General features: G+C 50.4%; 2 protein-coding genes across 25 annotated transcripts in view; one reads left to right on the forward strand and one right to left on the reverse strand.

The window, feature by feature from the left end:
* FHIP1A (FHF complex subunit HOOK interacting protein 1A) overlaps nucleotides 1-19,308 on the forward strand; it is a 282,286-nt gene extending 262,978 nt beyond the window's left edge. For 13 of the 14 annotated variants that reach the window (XM_060147755.1, XM_060147757.1, XM_060147754.1 and 10 more), the window contains 3 exons: nucleotides 5,535-5,713; nucleotides 5,968-6,106; nucleotides 11,863-13,038. In XM_060147755.1, coding sequence (XP_060003738.1) covers nucleotides 5,535-5,713; nucleotides 5,968-6,106; nucleotides 11,863-12,122 — 578 coding nt within the window. In that variant the 3' untranslated portion in view covers nucleotides 12,123-13,038. Of the gene's footprint in view, nucleotides 1-5,534; nucleotides 5,714-5,967; nucleotides 6,107-11,862; nucleotides 13,039-13,836 lie in introns of those variants that run through there. The other variant, XM_060147763.1, reaches the window with a different exon arrangement.
* GATB (glutamyl-tRNA amidotransferase subunit B) overlaps nucleotides 13,376-25,258 on the reverse strand; it is an 81,719-nt gene continuing 69,836 nt past the window's right edge. For 2 of the 11 annotated variants that reach the window (XM_060147780.1, XM_060147769.1), the window contains 4 exons: nucleotides 21,369-21,503; nucleotides 17,564-20,009; nucleotides 15,378-15,491; nucleotides 13,376-14,178 (listed from right to left, as the gene is read on the reverse strand). In XM_060147780.1, the coding sequence (XP_060003763.1) occupies nucleotides 19,881-20,009; nucleotides 21,369-21,503 (264 nt within the window). In that variant the 3' untranslated portion in view covers nucleotides 13,376-14,178; nucleotides 15,378-15,491; nucleotides 17,564-19,880. Of the gene's footprint in view, nucleotides 14,220-15,377; nucleotides 15,492-17,563; nucleotides 20,010-21,368; nucleotides 21,504-25,258 lie in introns of all 11 variants that reach the window. The other 9 variants (XM_060147779.1, XM_060147773.1, XM_060147774.1 and 6 more) reach the window with 9 other exon arrangements.

Here is a 25,258-nt window from a genome sequence, read left to right on the forward strand (position 1 = left end):
TTTGTTCCCATTTCTCTGAGGCCAGTTCTTACAACTGCAGCAGCTTATGTCAGGGATACAGTCAGGTCATCGTGTAGTTCACTTCTTCCACCTGGTGAGGGTTTCAGTATCTACAAAACAGCTCAAAGGATATGGCTCAGAATATTCTCTACAGCCCTTGAGGAGGAACTAAAGGGGCTTGACTTGGTTTCATGGCTAGACTGTTATTATTTGGTCTTGCTTGACTATTTTCCTTTGCTTTTTTAGTTTCTCATTTCTCTGATTAAATTTATTCTTTGGCTAAGTTTTTCTGCAGGCAAGAGGCAGGTGGAGGACATGGCGGGGGTGGGGGGAGGGGGTCTGTCCTGGGAAGGCTCCACAGGGTCCTGCTCTGTTACAAAATCTGAAATCTGCAAATCGTGGTACAGAGGGACCTGGCACAGAGGAGGGGTCCTCAGGCTCAGGGACAGCTGGGGTGGGACCCCTGAATGGTGTTCAGTTAGAGGAGAGGGTCCTAAGGAGCCAACATCTCAGCAGGACAGACTGGCCTTGCAGTCACGCCTGTGGGGACTCCTGGCTCTGGTGCTTCCAGCCATGTGGCCTTGGTGCCCTAACTCGGGGAGGACCAAATGTGATCCTGAGCTGGGGTGCTGGGCCGTGTCATGACTGTTACCACAGGCAGCCTCCAGCAGCCTCAGCTGAGGCTTGTCCTTCCCTGGCCAGCAGGGGGCAGCTCGGTGGGCGGAGATCATGCTCCCGCCTCCTTGGATCACCCAAAATACACGAAGTCACAGCATCTTTGGGTCCAGCCAGGCAGGCTTAACGTGATCTCAAGGAGCTCTTCCTCCCTCCTCCAACTTTTATTCATCTGTTTACGGATGCCTGAAAATTTATTTAACCAGGGAGAAAGCTTTTAATTCCACAATTAAAAGGCTTGAGGTCTAGCTGAGATAACATTTCAGTGTGAATGGGTTTTAATTAAAATTCAATCAGTCAATCATAAGTAAAAAGGATTAGATAATCTGGCTCTTCCCAGTTGATAAGGGGAGGGTGGGGAGAGCTTGGTGGGAGGAAGAGGGCAGAGTAGCCTAGCTCAGTCCCAACTCTGCCCTAGGGCTGCCCCATTTACTCTCCCCCAGCAGGAATCCTACTTTGTCTGCAGTGTTCTCCAAGACATCAGGACTACCCACTGCTAATGAAGATTGTTCTTTAGAATGCCAGCCTATACAAGGAGCTTCATCCCTGGGCAATATGCAAATTGAGGAAATAAAGTATAGCTTAGGGCAAAAAAAAAAAAAAGCTAATACACCACCTATAAAATAACATCAATATTTTGAATATGATACACCTGAACACCGCCAAAACATAACCTGAGATTTGGGTACGTATAGGTAATTTTAACTAAAACGTTGCCTGTTTCCTCCTTTGAAGCTTGTACACAGCTTCAGGAAACGTCTTTTCTCTTTCCACGTTTGTGAACTTTGTAGTGTCTAAACTTCTGAGTTTGTTCTGCAGCATTTGCTTAACTTCCCTCTCTCCATGGAATCCTGATTTCCACTGAAATGAATTTGCTTCTCAGCAAAATCAAAGCATTGCATTTCATTTATCTAATTAATTTTATTTATTCATGAAGTCAGCAATCTTTTATTGATCCCCTAATAGTTGGCAGGTTATGTGCTAGGTACTAAGGACACAAAAATGAAGGGATTTGTAGACTTTCAGAAGAGACGTCAATAAAGAACTATACTCTCTTAGTGAGAATTGTGTTAGTCATTGTATCCAAATCCTATGGGAGCCCTGTGTGGGGAGTGGGAAAGGCTTCACAGAGGAGGGGCACAGTGAACAGAAGCTTCTGCGTAAAAGGAGCTGAGAATGACAGTCCAGGCAGAGGAAACAACAGGCAAGGAAAAGGAGCCTGACAGCACATGGGGGTGACAAGGCATGGGTCTTGGTGGGTAGAGAGGAAGCCACAAAATTGGTTGATGCCGGCCCAGGAGGGCCTTTGGGCCACGCTGAGGAATGGGGGCCTTGTGCTCCTGGCATTGAAGATGCCCTGGAATTATCAGAGTTGGCGAATGATGTGACCAGATCCGTGTTTGGAAAGGCCAGCCTTGGAGAGTGGGGAGAGAGCACTGGAGTGAGGAGAGGTTGGTGCCAGGAAGATCAAAGTAAGAGACTTGTCATCATATCAGGATTTGAAATGCATCAGTAGTAATGTTTCTAGGAACATTTTCACAGCTGTGCTCACACGGATGTGCTGAGATGTGTACACAAAGATGTTCATTGCAGTGTTGTTTATAATAGAAAGAGACTAGAAATAACCTATATGTCCACCAGTAGGGGACTGTTTTGCTAATGCAACACCCATGGCAACCAAATGTCTTGTGAATGAATGAGACAGTTCTGTGTGTGCTGATGTGGGACGGTCTCTGGGAGCTGTTGTGCAGTGGAAAAGCAAGGGGCTGAACGGTGTGTAGACAGTGTTGTCATTTTATCATTTGTTTTTAAAAAAATACCAGGAGATACACACGCACACACACACACCCTGGGAGGCAAGATAGTGTGTCAGTTAAGAGTCCTGGCACTGGAAACAGATGGTCTGAATTAAAATTGTGACTCCATTTACTAACTGTGCACTTGGCATTCTGGTCATCTTTAAATGTGGATAAATAATAAGCACACTTTGTAGGGTTGTTGTGAATATTTAAGTAAGTTGATACTTTAAGAGTGCTTAGAACACTGCCTGGCACATAATAAGTGATTAATAAATGTTCTGAATGATAATTCAGTTATTAGTACTTATTACGTATGTGAAACATTCTGGAAGAATACACTTGGATCTGTTAACATGGGTTACCTCCAGGGAGGAGGCCTGTTCTTTATATTCTTATACTGCTTGAAGCAGAGAAATTTTAAATCATTTTAGTCTTTATTAGAATAGAAAAACCGTTGCTGAAGTCCAGACAAGAAATGAGGCGTCTCTGGCGTCAGGCAGTTCTGGCAGGGGAGGTGGCGGTCCACGTTTGGGAGATGTTCCAGGGTGGACTCTGCAGAGCTGAGGTGCAGGGTGATGGCAGCTCCCCTCGGAGTCTGGGAGCTGGGGTGGGGGGCCACTGAGGCAGGGAAAAGAGGGCTTGAGGGGAGAGAAGGAAACGCCATAGTATTAGTTGTTCTGAAAATTCAGTATTTTATAGGTGCGGAAGTTATCTGTCTTCCTGGAAGAAAAGGGGAAAAAATACACCCGGCGTCACCCCCCCACACCTGTAGCTTTCTGAATTGTAGCTGACTTTTCTGGTTTTCAGCTGCTTGCCAGTTTCCCCTAGCAACTGCATTTTGCTAAGGAGGTTTTTTTAAGTGCTAGAAAGCAACTAAGAATAAAACAGGAACTTGAAAGTGTTTAATATATGTTTCTTACTGCACATGCCTAAGAAGCTGTAATTAATGTTGTTAGTGGATTATAATGACAATCTGCTGACCTTGACCTAATATTCTGTCGTTCAAGTGAGACAGCGATGACCCTGACTCTCACAGGGCGCGGGGGCAGGCTGGGTTTTTTCCTCCCTCTCAGTAGTGATGGACTGTAGACTTTGTCCCCTGCCGCTGCACCGTGCAGCTTTCGTTTTTGTAGGATGGCCAGGTGAGGCCAGCTCTAGTCTGGGCCTATGGCAGAGAAGCTGAGGGCTCCACTAAGGAGACAGGTTTCATAGGAGACTCTTTCCACCCAAGTATCACCTGATTCACCTGTCTCTACTCCTCTGGAAGGAAATAGATGCTGAGCCCCAGGGACTGCGGGGAAAGCCCGGGTCTGGGGTGGAGGAGTGAGGACAGCAGCAGCCTTCCCCTGTCTGCCTGGAAGACTAGAATTAAGAAGAGCTACCGGTGACATTTTCGGGGTTCTTGATGGAACCCCATCAAGTTGCTTTCAAAATGGGGTTCCAGTCCAGAGTTTCCGAATGTGTTTGGCAAACTCTCCCAGTTTTAAGCAAGGGCTCCCTATTCAAAGAATTCAGTGACCTCCTGTCATGGAAAGTGACTCAGGAGCTCGGTCCCCGACCCCCAAGGATGGGGAAGTTGGGGCTAGTCTCAACACACAAAGGGAAAGTGTCTCTTCTGAGTCCCCAGGCCCCTAAGAAGACATCCTCTGTGCTTGTGGCACCGGGAATATTGCCATTATCCTGTTACTTGCAGGTGTGGTTTGCTGTTCCCATTTCTCACAGACAGCTTCTGCTTTCTTACAAAAAGGGTTTAACTCTTCCGCTAACCAAGGCTTCTGAATGAAGCATCTTGTGATGAAGTATGTTTTTGCTAAACTCATAGTAGTGTTGGTGAAATCTTCATAAGACATGCTTATTTATCAAGGGTTATGTGCTTTTGTCATAAATATGCCATGGTTTAGTGACATCATCAATAGCTCCACTGGGGGAAACAGAAAATTCTCATTGATTTTGTGTAATGGACCACTTTTATGGTGAAAATGGAAAACATCTTCAAGTAGTTTTAGTAATGCCAGATTTATTGCCTGGATGTTCCCTGTCTTCAGTGAACACAAACAGAAAGCATATTATTTTTCTAGTGGCCCAGATTAGTCACAGCTTCTTTTTGCCTATTGTTTTTTTACAAACTGCTTTTATAGTGATAGGGATTTTCTTGTTTAAGGAGCCTAGGACACACCAAACTCCAGCTCTCCAAACTGAGTCCCTTCCCTCTCTCTCATCCCCACCTCCCCCTGAAAATTAAAGCATGGCTCTAAAATTACAGCCAAGCCCACCTTTACCTCTCATCTTCTCTTCTTCTGGTTCTTCCACATTGTGACACTGACAAGACAGAGTCTTTCTCAGGTGCTTTTGGGGGACAGACAGTCCCCCGTTCACAGTGCTGCTGTTTGGTAAACATAGTTCTATGTGTTTGCTATTCTTTAACGACATGAAGATTTTTTTGTTACTAAAACTTTTTTTTTTTTTTGCGGTACATGGACCTCTCACTGTTGTGGCCTCTCCCGTTGCGGAGCACAGGCTCCAGATGTGCAGGCTCAGCGGCCATGGCTCACGGGCCCAGCCGCTCTGTGGCATGTGGGATCTTCCCGGACCAGGGCACGAACCCGCGTCCCCTGCATTGGCAGGCAGACTCTCAACCACTGCGCCACCAGGGAAGCCCTAAAACTTTTAATGGCCTCTGATGTTTGCATGACGCCCTACAGCACGCGGCATCACGGGATGATGAATGGCATGTTTTTGAGCACTGACAGCCCCAGGAGATACAGAAATAGTATGAAAAGTGTATTTTGATTTTAAAAATTAAATTATTGGTCATCTGGTTTTTTTAAAGGTCTATGATAATTTTCAAAGTATTAAAACTGCTCTGGGAGTCAAAATACTAGCTACCACGCCCGTGTTTCTGCTTTCTTTTCGTGGCGGTGGTGTGTCTTGTGGTTTGGTTTTGAGGCAGGAGGCGACCTGGCCGCGTCGGCTGCACCCGGTGGCCCCGGCGGCTCCTCGGTTTTTGGGACAGATGGCCTGTGTCCGCAGCCGGCCCTGAAGCCTCGTGTCCTTCCACAGGCCCGTTCATCAGCGTGGTCCTGTCCAAGCTGGAGAACATGCTGGAGAACTCTCTGCACGTGAATTTGCTGCTCATCGGCATCATCACGCAGCTGGCCAGCTACCCGCAGCCCCTCCTGCGCTCCTTCCTGCTCAACACCAACATGGTCTTCCAGCCCAGCGTGCGCTCCCTCTACCAGGTACCGCCCCGCCCCGCCCCGCTCTCATCCATTTGCTCTCCTGCCCCTTCTGTTACCTGTTATGCTGGTTGTGTTGATTTGTCTAGACAAACGGCGAAGCTTTAGAAGCTTCGTCTGGTTTGACGTTTCGAGAGGGCCCTCCCCAGAACACCCAGGCAGTTAAAACCCTGCGGCGGGGCCTCTGCCTGACATGTCCTGATGCAGGGTGGAAGTCTGTGCTGAGGCGGTAGCGTCATTAGTGCTGCTTTTGACAGGTCCTCGCATCTGTGAAGAACAAGATCGAGCAGTTCGCCTCTGGGGAGAGAGACTTCCCCGGCCTCCTCATCCAAGCCCAGCAGTACCTGCTCTTCCGTGTGGACCTGTCCGACCCGAGCCCTGAGGCACCCACCAAAGGTCAGCCGCTCTTCCCTTTCCCCAGCTTCCCGACATGGAGTCACAGGTGCTGCCTCAGCTCCTGGGCCCTAAAAGCATCTCAATAGATTTCCATTTTTAAGCAGCAGGGAAGAGCCTCCCCTGAGCGTCCTTAAACCCAAAGGAAAGTCTACCCTGCCCGCACCCAGCCTGGTCCCAGTTTGGAGGGTCTAGCGGGGCACTTGCTTTCCTAACCGAGTAGTGCAGGGCAGGAGTGATGTGGGGACTGCCGCTAGAATAAATAACTTAGCACGTGTGGGCCAGAAGGGAGCAGTATGTGCACACCCTGAGCCATTTTTTGGCCGGTCCTACCCTAAGGAGGGCATCCGTTCTCGTTGTTATGTTTTCAGATACTCTCGGGCCCCAAATGAATGTGCTTTAGGCTCTGGAAGGTAAAAACCACTCCCTTGGAGCAGTAAGAAGCAGTAAAGTTTAGGCACCCCTTAGCCCTCTTGAGGGCGCCTTCCATCGGCTCAGGAGGCCTGGCCAAGTGGGCGGGGGGCGTGGGGTGGCCGCCGACCAGAGCCTGAGGACCCTGCCGGCGGCCAGGCCTGGGGACGGGGCTGCCTGGCCTCGGGTGGGCTCTGCTGGCGCAGGTTTGACGCCAGTTGTCTCCTGAGCTGTGGCCCCAGCCTTGGTGAGAGGGCAAGCCAGGAAACGGCCCACATTGCGCTGGCTTTTGCTCATCTCCCCTGGACAAGCCAGGCTTCTTTGTGGCAGGTGAACAGTGGACAGAGCAGGGCTCTTGGTCCGGGGCTAAAGCATGTGATCGGAAACACGATTTGGAGTGAGAGGCAGAAGTGTAACTCGGGGCAGTGTTAAACCTTTGAGGGAAGCTGAAAAAACCCCAGCCCTGTGAAGGCATGACCTTGCCTCTGTGTAGCTGTTTGATCTCGGTCACTTGGCCTCACTGGGCCTCGTGCTCCTCGACTTTTTTTTTTTTTGCGGTACACGGGCCTCTCACTGTTGTGGCCTCTCCCGTTGCGGAGCACAGGCTCCGGATGCGCAGGTTCAGAGGCCATGGCTCATGGGCCCAACCGCTCTGCGGCATGTGGGATCTTCCCGGACCGGGGCACGAACCCGCGTCCCCTGCATCGGCAGGCAGACTCTCAACCACTGCGCCACCCGGGAAGACCTTTTTTTAAAAAATTTTAATTTAATTTATTTATTTTTGGCTGCATTGGGTCTTCACTGCTGTGCGCGGACTTTTCTCTAGTTGCATCGAGCAGGGGCCTTCGCTGCGGTGCGCGGGCTTCTCATTCGGCGGCTTCTCTTGTCGCAGAGCACGGGCTCTAGGTGCATGGGCTTCAGTAGCTGTGGCACGTGAGCTCAGTAGTTGTGGTGCACAGGCTTAGTTGCTCCGTGGCATGTGGGATCTTCCCGGACCAGGGCTCGAACCCGTGTCCCCTGCATTGGCAGGCGGATTCTTAACCACTGTGCCACCAGGGAAGTCTCTCCTCGACTCTTAAGTGAAGGGTTTGTCTTCCATCTCTCGAGTCCTTTCTGGCTGTAGGACTCAGGGTGTGAAGGGCATTAGGACACCGCAAGGCACACTTTGAAAGAAAGGGGGGCCCTGTGCCACTGGTGAAATGAGGGGCAGCTTCTAGCCTTGGCCCTGGATGAGAGCAGGCGGGCCATCTCTGGAGGGGAGGAGCGCCCACGTCTGTGGGAAGGTGGCCTGCAGGCCCCACGTGGCCTCTCCTAGCCCCGTGGACAGTCGGCCTGTTGGCTTGTCCCTTCTGAGCAGGGGGCACGCTGTGTGACTCACCCTGGGAGAGACGGTGCCTCAGCTAGCTTTTGCGCGTAACAGACCACCACAAAAGCTCAGGGGCTCAAGACAAAGCCATCATGTGTGCTCATGAGTCTGTGTGGTTGCCCGGGAGATCTGCTGGCCCGGGTGGGCATGGCTGATGCTGGCAGGACCCGCTCGGGGGCTGCCGTCAGCGGGCGGCTGGGCATCTGGGATGGCCCGGCTCACGGGGGTGGCTGCTGGCCGTGGTGATGGGGGTCCGCGTTTCTCGTCATCCAGCAGGTTAGCCCTGGCTTGGCGGCTTCATGGCTGTAGGGTTGCAAGAGTGAGAGCGTGAGCACACGCAGTCTCTTGAGGCACCAGCTTGGGACTCCACCGGGTCGATTCTGCTGTATTCTGTTGGCCAAGCCACTGGTCAGCCCAGGTACAGGAGTGAAGCAGACCCCCCACCTCTTGATGGGAAGAGCTGCAAGGGATTATGGCAGTTCTTGCAGTCTTCCAGACAGAAGGTGACTTGCGTTCCCCACACTGCACTCTGGGCTTGGTCTTCACTTGTATCTTGCAGTTTGTAAAGTGCTTTCCCCGACAGTTTTACTTTTCAAACAGCACTGTGCAATGGGCAAGAAAGGTACTGTTAGCTTCATTTTCATAGAAGGAAGCTGAAGTTAGAGGCCCGGGTGGTCAGCCAGGATCACTAAGCTCGGGTGCCTACACACCCTGACCAGCCTCCTTGACCTGCACGCTCCAGGTGAGCATGCCTTGTGCTCTGTCCTGGCCTCAGCCTGATGGTGGCGGCTGCCAGATATGTGCCCAGGGGGGTCTTGTTCCCACTGCGTAAGGTGGTCAATTAGGCAGCTGTGGGGGGTGATTCCCAAGGTCTGTGACTCTCAGGGGACATTGACTTGTAGGAAGCTACTCTCAGGATCGAAGACTTCTGTTTGATGGAATTTTTCAGATTAACCTCCTAACTTCGTTCGGGTTAGCAAAGTGACACCCTCCCCTCAACTTCAAAAATCTCTCAACTCACAGAATGACGAAGGTCTCCGTCCCCTTGTACAAAGCTGAAGCCTTGCGTGTGATGTGATTGCCTATAAATGAGATGAATCTGGGAGCCCTATTCTCACCGGGACACAGAGCAATGAGTGACTAGAATCCTGTAAGAGGCCACATACTGGGGTGTCCACGTCCGTGCGCTGTGCGCCTTGTCTGATGCCGCTGACAGGGAGGTGAGGGGGAACGGATTTCTCTCCTAACTTCTCAAGTCTTCCCAGTAGTATCTTGAAAACCCTTTGTTGTGGCTTTTCAGACCCAGGGCAATGTTTCAGGAAACCACTCCCAGTTCTGACGTTTACTTATATTTCCCTCCTCCCTGCCTCTGCTCCGGGCGCTGCAGCCGTGCCCTGGGCCCTTTTACGATGGACGCCCGCAGCCCGAGCTGCTCCGTCACGCAGGCCTTGGTGAAACCAGCCTAACGCTTCCAAAAGAAGGAGAAGTCCGGGTGGACTTTCTGTGCTCCTGTCACATTGTCACTCTTGAGACTATTGGTCTCTGAGGCTCAGCTACTTGCCAGTCTTTTCATTTTCCCCTCAAACCACAGAGGTGGTATTTTCTAGTATTTAGCTGTATTCAGAGTCCTTTCACTGATCTCTAATTCTAGAAGGGGACCAGGTAGGTATCATCTCCTTCTTGTGGAAAAGGAAACTGAGACGTTATATGATTAGCCAGTTGCCAGGTAGGGACCATAACTCGGGTCTCCTTGTTTTTGAGTTGAGTCTGACTCACGGAAGGGCCAGTCCCACGCTGACGGGACAGAACCACCGCCAGGACTTCCCTGCTGGCCCTCCGTCTCCCTCCCTGGGCGCCCGCCTGCCTTCATTAGAGAAGACAGTGTTGATTCTTAGATTCAAGCTAGGTAAATGAGCCTAAGCGATGACACTTTTTAAATTCATGGATCGCGCTGGATAAATGATCCACAAAAGCCCTTCTGGGGGAAAAGAGGAGTGAATTTGAAAGAGGAAGACGGAGATGAGGAAATGAACCAGCTCCAGTAAGATCAGGTATAGGGAGGACCTGACGTTGGTCGGTCCCTTCCCTCGTTCATTCAGCAAATGTTTATTAGCTGCTTCTGTGGATGAGGAAGCGTGTTAGGGGCCGTGAGGGACACGTCGTTTAGGGGCTCAGCTCTCAGAAACCTGGAAGTCTGGTAGAGGAGAAAGAGCATAAACAGCGACGCAAGTCTGAAGGGCACCGCAAGCCCCAGTTGGTAAATAAAATGAGTGGGAGGCTAGAGCAGGGGATCACTTCCAGGGCAGGAAACGGGAGTGGTCTGTAAAGTCAGTGACGGCTGAATCGACGGTGGTGTGATGGCTGACACTTACCAAGAGGTCCTTGTGTACATCATACCTATTGACTCACTTAATCCTTACAGCCATGAGATTTTGACAGATGAGGACATTAAGTACAGAGAGGTAAAGCAACTTGCCTGGTGTCGCTCAGCCAGTAAGTGGCAGAGTCTAAGCCTGGTGAGGTTCAGGTGTGCAGACACGGGCAAGGGAATGCCAGGTGGGGGAACCAGCACGAGCAGTGTGGCTCTGGGGCTGGTGCCCGGAGTGTCCCATCCCCCGCGGCATCAGCCCAGCTTCCTCAGTGAGCCTCGCTGGGCCCTTTGGAGAGCCGGGTGCCGCAGTGCTGGAGGGCTGGGGTGGAGGTACTCAGGCGTGGTCCCCCAAGGGTGGCAGTGTGCTCAGGGAGGTCAACACTTTCGTCCTCACTCTGTTGTCAAGACATATTGTGAGTTTCTGCTGAAAGGTAGCAGCAGATTCTCAACAACTTCTCCAGTTCTTTATGGCATGAACTGTGATAAGCTTTAATCTAAAAGGATATTTGAAGCAGTAAAGCGGAAGTTTTTTTTTTTAACACTAACGACGATGGTAGTGAGATGTGGAAAGTACTATAAATGTCAAGAATTTTTAGTACCACAGTTAAGCGATACTCTGAGAAGAGTGTTGAAAAATGGGACTGAATTCTAAAAAGCAGCCAAAATAATGAAGAGCTTGAATATAATGATTTATAAGGAGTAATGAGTCTGTTTGAGTCGGGGGCAGAAGAAGGCATAAATAATTCCTGTCAATGTGAAGGCCGGAGAGCTTCAGGAATTAAATAGCTGGGAAAGTTAAACCATTTTAATTGGTAAAACTGATTTGATATGAAAATGCAAATCACTTGGGTATGTTGAAGTTTGGTTCATATCATCTTAGACCTACATTTTTGAAACTGAAATCGAAACTCCTGGAAACCTTCCTTGAATGGAAGGTCCAAGCCACTTGCTGCCACGAGCTGCCCACGGTGGCGGGAAGTTCCCAGTCTGGTCTTATCAGCACCCAGCTTCCTCTCCGTTATTTCCAGCCTTTAAAAGCCTTCTTCCATTCTATTCTCCACAAAGCCTGGAAGTCCTGGCCAGAAGGGGCTGGGGATCAGCAGGGAGCCCAGGAGGCCGGAGCCCGGGCTGCGGACGGCAGGGCGTGGTGTGTGTAACCCAGGTGGCCTCCGGGTGGTCAGGGCTCAGCTGGCAAAGGGCGGACGGTCACCCCGACCCTGGACGCCCCTAAATAACCGTCGCAGTGACCTGTGTCCTCACTTGGTTGACGCGGCCGCAGGACGTGCCTTCTTCCTTCTCCCCCCTCGCCAGGCCCTGGGCGGGGAGGGTTCTTGATAAACCCATATTCTTGCCACAGTTTCTACATGAAGGCCCTCCTACAGGATTTGGGATCAAACTCTCATGTCACATGCCCAGTGCTGGAGCTGATCTGGGCAGATCCGTGTGTCTCAGAGTGGTGTGAGGGGGGCACTGGGGGCCGTGCCCTGAGACTCCAGTCAGAGCGGGAGCTGAACCCGCACGAGACACTCCACACACCCCCAACACACACACTTCATTTAAGGGGTGGGCGGAAAGGGCTCTGGAGGATCACCATGGCTGTCTTCCTTCTAGTTTCAGATCCTGTTCAGGACGCCTCCAGGACAGGGAGCGGCCGGAGTTTTCTGGATGGGCCCCCACGAGTGCTTCAGCCCTTCCTGACAAACAGAGCCAAGGTGGCCGGGGTGCCCCCCAGCCTGCCCCCGCCCGTGCGGGACACCATGCTGGCGGCCGCCCTCTTCCCCGAGTTCCTGAAGGAGCTGGCTGCCTTGGCCCAGGAACACTCCATTCTTTGCTGCAAGATCCTGGGTGACTCGGATGACAGCTACTGTTAGCTTTTTCTTTTCAAATAGAGGTTCTTGTTTTTTTAAGGTTTTAGTGCCGTGACTGAACGTTAAATGCAAAGCTGCTTACAGACACCTCTACTTTGAGACTTCCTGACGATACTTGATACGTGGGGAGGGGGGTTTTCTGTGCGCCTCCTCTCCCCAGCCGCATCTTCCCACCTTGTACCCCCTAGAATCTAAGTCTTGGCTCAGTTTTTCCTCCTCAGAGTTCTTGGTCCTTATTCTCCCATCCCTCGGAGTCACTCAGCTTGCAGCTTAGATCACACCCAGCGAACACCGGGAGGCAGTGATTTCTGGAGGTGCCCACCTCAGAAGGCTCTTCAACAGCACGTAAGAACGCACACCTGCCCCTGTGGCCTTCTGCGTCGTGGCTTCCGTCTTCTTATTAAGAGAAGAATAAAGATGGAGCCCTTCTTGCCTCCGTCACACAAGCACACAGCATCCGTCCCTTTGCATTTTACTTCCAAGACTTGTATTCCGCCCAACACGTGTTGCCTTACAGTGCAGGCAAATCCACTGGTCTCAGCTCTCTGCCTGGGAAGTCAGAGGTAGTTGGAGAGAATTTGGAATACAGGGAAACGTTCTTGTTGCTCGAGAGCTTTCTTTGCTCAGTGTATCACTACCTAAACAAACACTGAAAATAGCCTTATTTTAGTAAGATTTGCACAAGATGAACTATGCCTATGCAAAATGTTACTTTGGCTTTTAGGACGTTGATCGGTGTGAACAAAGCGTGGTATATGCTTATGTAAGAAGACAGCCATCATTATTTTTTTAAGTGTTTTATGAAAAACAAACTGGTTCATCTGTGACACTGTCCCATAGTGGGTTTTTTTGGAGGGGTATGGTGTGGGGGAAAGGATAAAAGTAAACTAAATACAATCTGTACAAACCTTGGTAATTATTTTAAAATCTGTTTGCTTTTTCTAATATGTTGCACTTTGTAGAGAAACAGGAACTGTACAGCCACTTAGGGAACCAGGATGCAAAGGCAAACAGGTCGCGGGGAGCCCCGCCAAGCCAAGTGCCTGCTGGGGCCTCACTCCACACAGAAACGCTGCCTTCTGAGTCATGGGGTTCATCACGAGGCCCCACCGTGATGTATTAGTGCCTCTCTGCTCTGCAGCCTGCTCTGCCAGGTGTAATTATACTTAGAGCCATGGCCTTCCTACCACAGAGAGAGGGGCAAACACACAAAATAACTGTGGGCTAAAAAAGAACGAGACAATAGACGACTGATATTCATGGATATTAGATTCCACTCTCCTGTACTGTGGGTAGGTGAGAAGCACGTAAGCAGGGTGACCCCCCCCCCGCCCCCCCCCACACACACCTGGTTTGGAAGGAAATTGGAAGCCCCGGGTCTCTGTTCTTTCTGTGGGCATCTTGCTGAGCCCCGGGGGTGGTCACAGGGCTGGTGGTGGTGCCTCAGGAGCACTGGTTTGGTTTTAATCAATCAGGCCCTAGTACAGGAAGGGCGTGGAGGAGAGAAGCACATCTGAGACGCTGCAGAGCCGAGGCTGCCTTTTGTGTTTCAGGGATCTTGCAGCGAGTGAGCCAGTCCTGGAATGAAGCCTCAGGAGCTCTGGCTGGGGCTGGGTGGCTCTCAGGAGTCCCGCTTCGCGGTGCTTGCAAGTCTAGGCAAGGAACCAGATAGTGATTCGTTGTACATTTCTGACTTCAAACTTGTCTGTCTTGAAAGATGGTTTGCCCGGCTGCGGTGCAGCAGCCAGAATGTGCGAGGCCCAGCGGACTGGCCTGCTCCTGGCTTCCCGACATCCACTTGCACTTGCGTAAGTGTCTCTACTGGAAAAGTCAGTGGCTCAGAGATGGAGAGAAAGGAACAGAAGATGAGTTTCAGCTGTAATGTATTATCCTCCAACTTTGCTTTGCACAAGTATGTATCTTCCAGTTTGGACTCACCAGGTATATAGGAAGCTAAAGTCACGTCTGAGAGCCGTATTCTTCAGCTTTCTGGTCTGATTTCCACGTCTCTCCATTATCTGGTGATGGTGTCGATTCTTCTCCTTGAGTCCATGTTGCTCTATTATAGAAAACCACAGTCCCCTTTGTGGAAGGCATCTTCTGGGAAAGAGTATTTTTTTAAGTAGGTAGTTATAAAAAAAGTAGATTTGCTTTAAAGGAGGACAGAGATGACCGGTGTGGGGTGAGAGGCAGGAAAATTAACTAACTAACTCCCATGGTGGGGTGCTGGTAGCAAACCCACATGACAACCCAACCTATTTGGAGGTGGATGCTGGTTCCGGTTTCTGAAACCACTGCAGCCCCCCACCAGAGTACTGAGCCCGGCGTTTCTCAAAATGAAGTCAGAAGATGGGCCTGGAAATATATTCTAGGGAACTGGTGAACCCATGCAGTTGAGGGGAACAGCCAGGTGGGTTAGGTTAAGGATGGTTTGGGGGTGGTGTGGACATGCGAGAGGGAACACAGCAGAAACCGGAAGCTAAAATAGGAGAAGAACAAATCCTGGGGGGTTTGGAGGAATGAACATTGATCTAGGCAGATAGGAAGATACTGAACAGCAGGGGGTGGCGATGGGAATTCCTTGATGGGAAAAGTCTCGGTAATGAAGTAGAATGTTCTAGTCATAAAGTAATGGGTGACACCCTTAGAAATCTCTTTTGCGATGGGTTTGGGGAAGGATTTTGAACGATACTTGGCATGCTCTAAATGTGCCAGTGCGCGGATGCCTTTGTATGCGACAGGCCCCCAGGACGCAGCGCACACGGGCTTCGGTGCGGCCCCTGAGGTTGGCGTCGCTGTGTCGAGCCTGGTGGCCCCGGGCAGCGGAGGTGAGTCACGGGTTCCTGGAGCACATCCTTCACCTTGATTCATAACTCAGAGTCTGACGTAAAGTTCTAGGTAGAGTGGATTTTGTGCTTCAAAATATAGGAGAGCACTGGGATACTTAAAACTGATTTTTGGAAGTGGCCAAATGTTTAAAAATGTTTGTTTTTAAAATTTTAAAGCGATTCCAGGTCGAGTTTAGCCTAAAATACAGTTTTATGGAGTGAATTAGATTCCCAGACATGAAATGGAGTAACCATTCAGAGATGTGGTTTTATTAGTAGGTACTTCCTTTCCTTCCCTGGTATTTAGAGGAATTGTGAAATGGTCCCCACTTGACTTAGTAAAATACTTTGACGAGCTGGGGTTGGAATCGATGCCTCTGTCACGTGTAGGGAGGACGCATTCACTTCTTCCGCGGGTCCTCAGGGGTACCTTTTCCTCATCAAGTGGCTTTTACTTAGGTCTGATGCAGTTGTTGATTTTCAGTCCATTGAGACATCCTGGCTCCAGGGTGTTGTCAGGAGAGCATCCTCTTATGAGTAGGATCTAGAGACAGGATACGTGACTGTTCAGGTTACCTGTTCATTTTGGGCAGCCCATGGTACTCGGGGTTGAAAGTCATTTTTGATGTCTCGGAATCAGCCTGGCTGCCAGGGTCAGTGTGAGTGGGTTTCCAGCTGTGTTCAGAGGTTTGGGGTTGTGGGTAGGCTGCCCGTTCTGAACGTGGGTCAGTGTGCCTGGGCTGCTCTCCTTGGGAAGTGCGGCCCCGGCGGGGGTGGGACGTGGCACCGGTGTGATGGTGAATGTCTGCAGCGCACACGCAGCCCTCACGCAGGGATGGGTCAATGTAATTGCTAACTACCAGCCGTGTAGTTACTGAGATGGCTGGCACCCTTGGCCATTTTTATGAAACACTTTATTGCGGGACAGCTATTACTGCATGTGCTACTTCGAGTCACTGTCCAGGCCGGGGTAATTCGTGGCTCCCCTCGCGTCCCAGCCAGCTTTGGGGTATTAGCTCTTCCTGAACAGCAGCCCTCTGTAGCTGAGGCCACAACGCTTTAAGTCGTTAAGAAGATATTCTCGGCCCCTTCTCGCTTCAGCCGTCAGACTGTAAATCACACAACACTCATTCTCCATCAGATAACAGCTGAAGACAGAACACTGTCAAACCGGTTGATACTCCATTTCTTAAATCACATCACGGAGGAAACATTTTAAGAAAATGGAGCTGACTTTTTTTTTCCTTTTTGAATGATCGACATAAACCTAACGCTTTAGAAAGAGCTCTCAAAAGACTGAGCATTGTTTTCGGGATAATTTTGCCTCAGTAAATCCTCTCTATGTTCAGGCGTTTATTAGGCCGTTACTTGTTTTGGAGGACAGATCATCCTGGCAGCTCATTAACTGGATAAACGGGGGCTTCAGTGAGAGATTTTCGTTGAGGCTTTGTAGGGACCAGAGGGACAGGGGCAAAGTTCTTTGGCCTCTGCACTTGGAATCCTAAGACAGGGGCCGATTTTAGCTGGGAATGCCCCTCCTGTCCTGTCATCACGGTGAAGTTTGTTCCTGTCACCCACACAAGGGACAAGGTCGCCAGCAGGGTCTGCCCGCATGCGTTCCATACATATCTCAGGCATCTTTGGGGAGGCTTAGATTTACCGTGTGCTTTCCGAACCTGACAAGGCTTACGGCAGCTCTTAGGCCAGATTGTGCATTTCATGGAGCTGAGGCTGCGGAAGTCTGTGCTTCTTAGGGCAGCAGCTGACTTTTTACTGGGACAAGTCTAGAAAAGGCCCACCTGTAACGAGGTACCATTTTGCCCTGCAGATATTTTAAAGGAGATTATTTGGTGTTGACAATATTACTTAAATGATTTTTGCTAAGACGTCTGACGAAGGGAGACAACAAGAGAGGATTTCAATCAGCGGTTTCCATCTCACCATCGAGGGTCCGCTCTGTTCACAAATAATCCACAAATGCAATTTGTCTAAAATCTACTGAAGAGGCGTGACAGCCATTTCCATGCTGCTTTTGGTGGTGGGTAAAATAACATGGCCTTTCATATAGATCTAGTCTTTTTTTCAAATAGTCCTATGTGGCATCCTTGAAATTATGCGACTAAATTCAATAGACATGAAAAATACAATATGGATTGTGGGTCCTGGCCGTAAGCTATATATTGAACTAACCAACCAACGCAAAGCTCTAGGAGAGTGTTTACTTGAAAACAATTCATAGCCTTCTTCCAGATTAGCCGTAATTACCAAAAAGAAGGGATGGAGGGAGCTCAGCTAAACACACCCTTAACTTGGTATAAATAATGACAAGTTTTTTTTCCCTGGGTTGTCTACATCTTAAAAGATGGGAACAGAAGCCCACCTTGATGCATAAGCCTGGACAGAGTCAAGAAGCTCCTTCCTAGACCCAGAGTTTAAAAGCCTAGTGGATGGCAGCACCCACCTCTCATACAGAGGGACTCCCACAAAAGGTTGTCCATTAATTTTGCTTTATAAACTTAATGAACTTTTGCTAAAAACGGATCCTGTGCCAGGTAGCATGCCGAGTGCTGCGGCTGCCACCCCTCCCCTCCCCCCAGAACCAGCCGATCAACCAACCTCCTCCTTAAGCCACAGGGCACCCGGGGGAGCCAGTCTTCCAGCACGTTGCCCTCCCAGCCTCCAGGTGTGTGGGCTCCAGTGACAGATGGCACTGGCTTCACCTGTGGTGCCAACGCATACATTTCAATGAGATTTCCCCCTGAATAGCAAACAGAGAACCAGACTAAATTCACAATCATGCAAAAATGTATTTAAAACTGTATTTCACTGAAGCCCAGTTACAAGTAGAGCCATACTTTGTGAATTTCTTAGGGTGTTAGATAAACATATATTTTGAATATCTAGTCAGGTTCCAGGTAAGATATCTGAGCTGTGCTTTGATATGTTTTTTTCTTTCTATGAGCAGTTACAAGAACACAATCTCATTTTTGGGATTTCAGAAGTGGGCCTTCAAGACCACAGGCAATTGTCAGAGCTGGATGACAGTTAGCATTGTAAAGATCCAGTGCTTCTTTGTGTGTTGAGGTAACTGGTTTATAACATCATATGTTTCACGTGTATAACATTATATTTTGACTTCTCCATACACTACAGTGTATTCACCATCAAAGGCTGAGTTTCTGTCTGCCACCACATAGTTGACCCCCTTTACCCATTTCACCCTCCCTCTACCCCCGACCCCAGCAATGGCATTTTTCTCCCGAAATGATCAGTCCATAAGACGGTTTACATATGACGTGATATTGTTGGTAAATGGCCTTCATCTGGCTGTCCCCGCCCCTCCCAGACCCCACTTAAGTAAGCCCTTGATTTAAAATGGTCTGGAAAGATCGTCCAGTGCTTTCTGTAAGGGTTGATGACCAAGAAGCCAGACCTCTGGTGAAAATGGAGTTTGTAAAACAAAACTGAATCTTATCATTTCTTACAAAATCATGATCCCGCCAGATTCCAGACTCAGGAGCCACGGGGTGGGGGGGTGGGAACTGGCTCTGCCTTTCTCTCTCGAAAAGAGGTTTGATGAAAATGTTTTACCGTCAGGCCCAGGAGTTTTCAGTACTGCAACGGGATGCGCGAGCGGCACGCGGCTTCCTGGGTGATGTAACGTACCGTATTCTCTTAACACTTCTAAGTCACTCATTTTTAAAAAAGTTAGTTTTTTCAAAAACCTTACCTCTTCATGCTTGTCTGAAATAAGCCAGATGACTGGTCCCTGCTTTTCTGGCTGGGAAGAGGGGCAGTCCTCTCTTTACTCCTAGTTAGGGAAGTCCTGAGCGATCGTCTGCAACCAGGAACCATGAGCTGCTAAGCTGGTGACTCTTCTCCGGGTCCCCAGCTACCACTGGAGCACCGTTCATGACGGAAGTGTTTGTGCTCTTCTTAGTACAAGAGAGAATTCAGTGTAAAATCAGGGCCTCCAATGATTTTCTTTTATGTCATAGTTTATTTGACATGTGCTTTTAAAAAACAGCACTTGCAAAACTGGTCTTTAGTGTTGTGAGTCAGAGGTAACAAAGGCGTGCAGTGAACAAAGGGGTGCCCCAGTGCGACAGAGAAATAGTATTATTGCCACGAGAACAGGGGTGAGGGCAACGCAGCCTCCATGGACTACTGTTAACTGTACCACAGTTACCGTTAAAGGTCAAGGTTTTGATTTACTAGCTTACCATCTTATTCTTTCCAGGCAAAACAAATCAGTTCAATGTTACAGCTTTTTTTTTCGCCTTTTAAAACTTTTCGGTCTGAGGGTGGGGAGGGGGGTTTGTCCACTGCACAATCTTCGACGTGTAAGTTAATTTTTTATGTGATGTTTCAGCATAAATTTTATTCATTAAATTTATTTGAAAACTTCTGTTGTCTTTTTTTACCAAAAAAATAAATAAATCATTTATTCTCAGACCTCTGCCTTCTGGGATCCCTGGGCATTGAATGGGCAACATCACTTTTACTCAGTGGATGGGAGAATACATTCCTGGTACTAAGACTAATGAGAGCGCCGCAAACAAAATACTGCATCCAGATCACGGCCTCTCTTCATCATTGCTAATCCCCAGCACCTGGAACAACGCCCGGCCCTTAGCACGTGCTTAAAAATATTTGTTGAGGGACCTGCGGAATGAAACGTTTTCCTAGGGTGGTGACAGTATCTGAAACAGCATGTGGCACTGAGCTTGGCGTCACTGCGCACTAGGACGTGCTGTTTCTCACCACTGCTGCACCTCCCCCGGAAGCGTGTGATGTCGATGAAGCAACGGCGCCAGGCCTGGTCTGCGTGGAGGTTGCACCTCAAGGCGCAGGTCAGGCGGGGCGTCTGGCTGGGGCCTAGGACGTCAGCGCACAGGCTCCAGCCCGGCCGTGGCAGGGGGACCCAAACCCGTCACGACGACAGCTGCCTCTCCAGCACCTCCTTTATCACCGTCGGATCTGCTCGGCCGAGAGTCGCTCTTCGGACCAACCCGATCAGTTTGTTTATGGCCCTGGGGTTTCCCTTCTTTACATCCGTGACCTTTAAAGACAAATTATTTTAGAGGAGAAAATAGAGGCTCTCGCCTAAAAATCTTAAATCAAGCTTACGTTTATGGAAACTTAAATTCAGTTTCTTTTTTCTGTATTAGATACAGAATGAGAAAAGGAAAAAGGGGAGGCGGTGACCTTCGGAGGAGGTTTCTGGGCTCCTGGCAAAGGAGGTGTCTGCTACCCCGCCTCCTGATTCGAAGGGAGTGAGGAGGACTGTGACGCGTCACAGCTGAGAAGCCGGTGCACGGGACCCGGGTGCCGGATCGTGAAGCCCCTGACCCTCCGGGGGCTCAGCAGGCTCTCCTCCCCTGACTCCCTGCCAAGAAGCTCGTTCGCTAGAAGACAAAGCCACGAGATGGCAACGCTCCCCGAGCATCTGGGTGGGGGAGTGCCTGGCTGGCAGGCTGGAAGGGCCGGGGCAGGGGGCGCTGAGTGCCTGTCAAACAGCCACCGCGTCAGGGCCACCCGCCCGACCTCCTGCTTCTGATCGGCAACAGCGTCTGCGAGCATCTGCGCAGTGCTGCATTCTGAGTCTGAAACTAAAAGTGTGTCTTTATCAGTCACTCCAGATGAGGCTGGAAGATGGAGATTGCCAAGACCCTGCACAAGCTCATTTTCCTTATCGAGAGCTCTTTACAGAGCTGTTAGTGTCCCCGCAAGCTGATGGGCAGGTGGTATCATTCTGAAAGGGATGCTAGCAATTTTGTTCCCCACTGAAAAATCTCTCTGGACAATATGATTAGACTTGGGGAGGGAGGGATGCGCCTCATTTTAGCTCTTCTATTGTGTTCTACGCTCAGAACACAGAATGACTTGATTTCCAGCTATGTTCCTGTCAAGGATTTTCTCCGTAATTTACAAATAATTTTCCCTTCTGCCTTTCTTCCCAGCTCTCAAAGGCACGGAACTGAAGTGTTTCCCTGTCTCTGCCCCTGTGCAGTGCTGCCTGCTGCTTCCTGATAGCGAGGTCCTCTTACAAAGCAGAGCTCGGCAACCTTGGGAGAGGGCCGCAGGCCTGGGAGGTCGAAACTTGCTAACACCCCCTTCAACCGAAACTCCATGAGATCAAGCTCCAGGGGGTGATTTTCCTTCTAGGAAAAGCTGTATTTTTCCAATAGTCACCTAATTTCATCTCTTGATTCTAGCTTAAAACTGACAAAAATAACTGGGGGATTATTGATGAAACCGGGCCAACCATTATTAGGAAGCACCGCTGGGCTGCAAGGGGGAGAAGCAGAGGGGCTCCTGGCTGAGTCCTCAGGCGGCCCTGGCCCTGGGCCTCTGCCGGCGACCCCCTGCCCACCTGCCGCTGCGCGTGAAGACCCCCTTCCCCCGAGGGGCTAAGTACCACTTGAGGATGCGCCTCCAGCGTGGAGCGGCAGAGCTGCTCCAGCGCCTCTGCATCCTGCATCAGTTCAAGCTGCTTTTCTGCAACGATCTGTGCTGGGGTCTTGCCCTTACTCCTCCACAGTTCCTGAAACACCTGCGGGCAGAGAGGGGCGGGGTCAGCTCTTCTGCCAGCTCCACTTGCTGGGGTGGAAGAGCAGTCAGTGGATTCCCAGCTGCATGCAGACACACCCGGGGCCTCCCCGCGCCGAGCTGTGCCCTCAGAACAGAGCCCGAGACCCTGCCGGTGGAGACGCTGGCGGAGACGGGTCGTCCCCACTCGCCGACTCCAAGGGCACAGCAGGGAGGGCGGGGAGTGTGAGAAGATGATCACTCACAGGGCCCCTGCTGACGGGAGTGCCACTGAATTAATTAATTGCGGTGACATGTTGGTGAAGGATGGGGCCACACGGGCTGCAAAAGGGAACCACTGCACTTAGAGGGGGTCATGAAAACTTGGCCTCTGCTGGGAAACGGGAGTTTTTTCAGGGAGGGGGCGAGAGAGGAGCCCATAATGAAGATACAGAATGGAAAATAACGAAAAACATAAATCACAATCCTTGGGGCCCAAGGCTTACCACATCCATCCCCACAGGTGGATGTGGCTCGGAACCTGGCTAGGATAATGAGCAGTTGACGGTGTGGGTATTTTTCTACTTAAAGAGATAACCAATTCCCACACTTAATAAAGTTGGAAAAACAGGAAGACATTTGTAAAGAAGGGGTGTCCCAGGGCAGTTTTCCACAGTGCCTGTTTCTCTAGTGTGAGCTGGAAGGGGAGGGGATCCCGTTAGCCTCCATCTCAGCCAGCAGTCAGCACTGAGCACTTTCCAGCCAGGAGCCCCTCTGCCCAGAGCAGTGTGCCTTCACCTTGGCTGTCGGGCGCCCACGGTGACCGTGGCCCAGAGGCGTCTGGGGCGTCCTTCCGGAAGCGCACCTACAGGGCACACTCTGGCGATCACCACACAGCCCTGGCCGCGTACGCAGACCTGTCCCCGCTCTTAGAAAAATACTGAACATAAGTGCCTCCAACTCAATTCTTCAAATGTGTATTCAGCCAACAATGAGAAAGGCATTGAGGAGAAAGGGGCGCACAGCGGGTAAGAACCTCCCCTGCCCTCAGCGGACGTACTGATGGCGTGCCCACAGCACAGGAACCGGAGAACAGACAATCTGTGATGCGGATAAGACTCAGCGTCTGGAGAGCTTCTCTGCCCCCTTTCCCTGATAGAGTTATTTCTCTTGAATAAGACTTACAATTTTAAAACATTGCTCCTAATTATAAAATTTAATATGTGTTCACTGTAGAAAATAAGGAAGGAAATACAGAAAAGACAAAGAGAAATCTTACCCAATTCCCATCCCCTCAAGGTGACCAATGTTAGTATTCTAGTATTTTCCCTTTCATGGTTTTCTTTCTGTTTTGTAACATAATTGTGATCACAGCACATATACAATTTGTAACCTGCTTCTGTTTCACTGATTACAGAAGTACTTTCTTGTATTAACAAAAAAATCCAATATTCATCATGATTTACTTAAATGACCCCCTACTGGTAGATTCGGACCAGTGTTTATTTTGTTCATCTGCAGAGTCTCCTAAAAAAGTTTCTAGTTGAAAATGTCCAACATTCAGGAAGAGAGAATGGAGATCCCAAGAGAGACCAGATCCCTAGCTTATAACAGAAGTCACCTGCAAGAGTGATTGATGAGAAGCTACACAGCAACTCTTTACAGGAAAGCCCGGCAGGTGTGGATGCTGCTTGCAGCCCAGGCCTGGGAGGAGCTGAACGCCTGGCGGTCACAGGCCCCTGCAGCCACTGCGGCTGAAAGTGCAGAGCTGAGCTGAGCTGGCCGCCCAGGGGTCAGCCTTTGCCTGGCACCCAGTACACCTGGGACCCGACAGGCCCAAACACTGGTTGGATCTGCTTGGGCCAAAATAACAAGAATGAAGGCAATTGAGGCAGTCAGGGACCAAGGCCAAACCACACCTTTCAGAAGGAAAAGCAGGACAATGCTGGGACGACGCTTTTACATGCAGAGAGGCTGGCTGCTCCCTGAGAGAGTGGGGAGGGGTACCAAGGAGTGACCTAGGGAAGCACACCTCAGCAGCCTCCAGGAGCAAGTGCCCGGTGGCTGCAGGGTTCTCCCACTCCCAGAGTTAGAACACACCAGCTTACTCACTTCCCCAGTTAGCACCCCTGGGCTGACACAGTGGATTCCAGAATCCAATCCTCTGCTTGTTCCTATTTAAGGCACAGATTGTGCCCTCCTGGCTGTAGCCCAGCAGGGCGGGAGCCACTATACGGGGCCCGGCCGCCTCCAGGCCAGACTCTGCGGCCTCCCCCGGCCTCCTGGCTGCAAACATCGTGGCTCTGTGCTTGCCAACCTCGTGCTGCGGCATAAATCCTCAGCTTTTGTCTGTGTTTAATCACCACCCTGGGAAGTGCTATCGAAGTGCAATTGTTTCTGGCCAGGAGTGCACCTCCCAGGCCTGCAGCTGCTCACCCAAGACAGACCGCATCACAAGGGGGTCCTGGTGCAGGGCCGGTCATCTGGGTTAATAAATGGCCACCGGGGTAGGGAGTGCTGCAAGCTGGGGACCCCCGATCACACCCCCACCACCGAAGCCAGCTCTGACGCATGCGGTGGAAACTCAGGCTTCAGTTCCTGGTGACTGAGCACACGCCCTCCTAACTACTACCCAACCATTTCTCTAGCTAAAGCTATTTTTAAAGAATCTGGAGGGAAGGACAAAAGGAGAGCACACAGGCTCCTGGCCTGTCCCCGCCTGTTTGGGGCTTCCAGGGTCAGAGGGTGGCGGAAAGACCTGTTCCAGGGAGAGGGCAGGGAGGGAGTGGTGACAGACAGAGAGGGGGTCCCTCTGGGCAAAGGCAAGTATCGCGAAACGTCATTCTTCTAGAAAGGCACAGACGTCAATCTAGGCCCTTAAGAGAAGCAGGGCACAGGAAAATGTGCAAAGAACTGACGCACTAAAACGGAGAAAAAGACATCAAATCATTCGTAAGTTTTACTGCACGATGTAACATTTTCTATATTAAAAGGTTTTTGGTGATTTCTGTTTAAAGTAGACCCCAAAGTAGACAGGAGGAAATTGCTTAAATGGCACACTCGCATGTTAAAATTCGACTTCCATCTCTGTGGAATCCCTGTCCAGCCTGGTCCCACAGGAAGCACTAGAGGGACAATCCCTGGGAGACGGTGGACCGTCTGCACTTACTCCAGGCTCGCACAGAGGAGACACGTAGGCATCTGGGGTGATTTCCCCCGGGGCCTGGCTGGCCAGCAGTCTGGACGACGCCCGGGGCCTCCGAGTCCCCAGAGGCTCAGGACCCTGGCATGCTAGCCGCAGGGGTGTTGTGATTCTGCAGGTGGGAGTCTGGTGTGCCCTGTCCTTGGTGAGGGGGAGGAGACAGGGGCTACTTCATTAGACAGAACCGGATCCTGTGAGAGGAGCCCGGGTGCTTTTGTCTACAGTTACCAGGAGTTTGCTCATGGTGATAAATAATCTTTGAGCTTCTGTTTCTAAAAGACAGGGCTGCCTCACGGCAGCAACCTCTCAACTCCCCTGGGGCCCAGGGAGCTGAGAGGATGAGGTTTGTAAACCTCAGAAGCACTGTTGGGACACCTGGGGGCAAGGTGCAGTGAAATGTGTCAGGGATGAAAATAATGGCCAGTCATGGAAAGGAGAGCCGGATGGCAAGAGGTGGATTAATAATAAATTAGACGTAAAGTGGGAGAGTCTTTGGAGTTCAGAACGTTCTCAGGGCAGGATGACTCTTTCTGCGTATCTGTCATCCTTAGGAGTCATTTTCTCAGTCAACTTTCTTT

Source organism: Lagenorhynchus albirostris, chromosome 4 (genome assembly GCF_949774975.1).
Source record: "Lagenorhynchus albirostris chromosome 4, mLagAlb1.1, whole genome shotgun sequence".
Lineage (NCBI taxonomy): Eukaryota > Metazoa > Chordata > Mammalia > Artiodactyla > Delphinidae > Lagenorhynchus > Lagenorhynchus albirostris.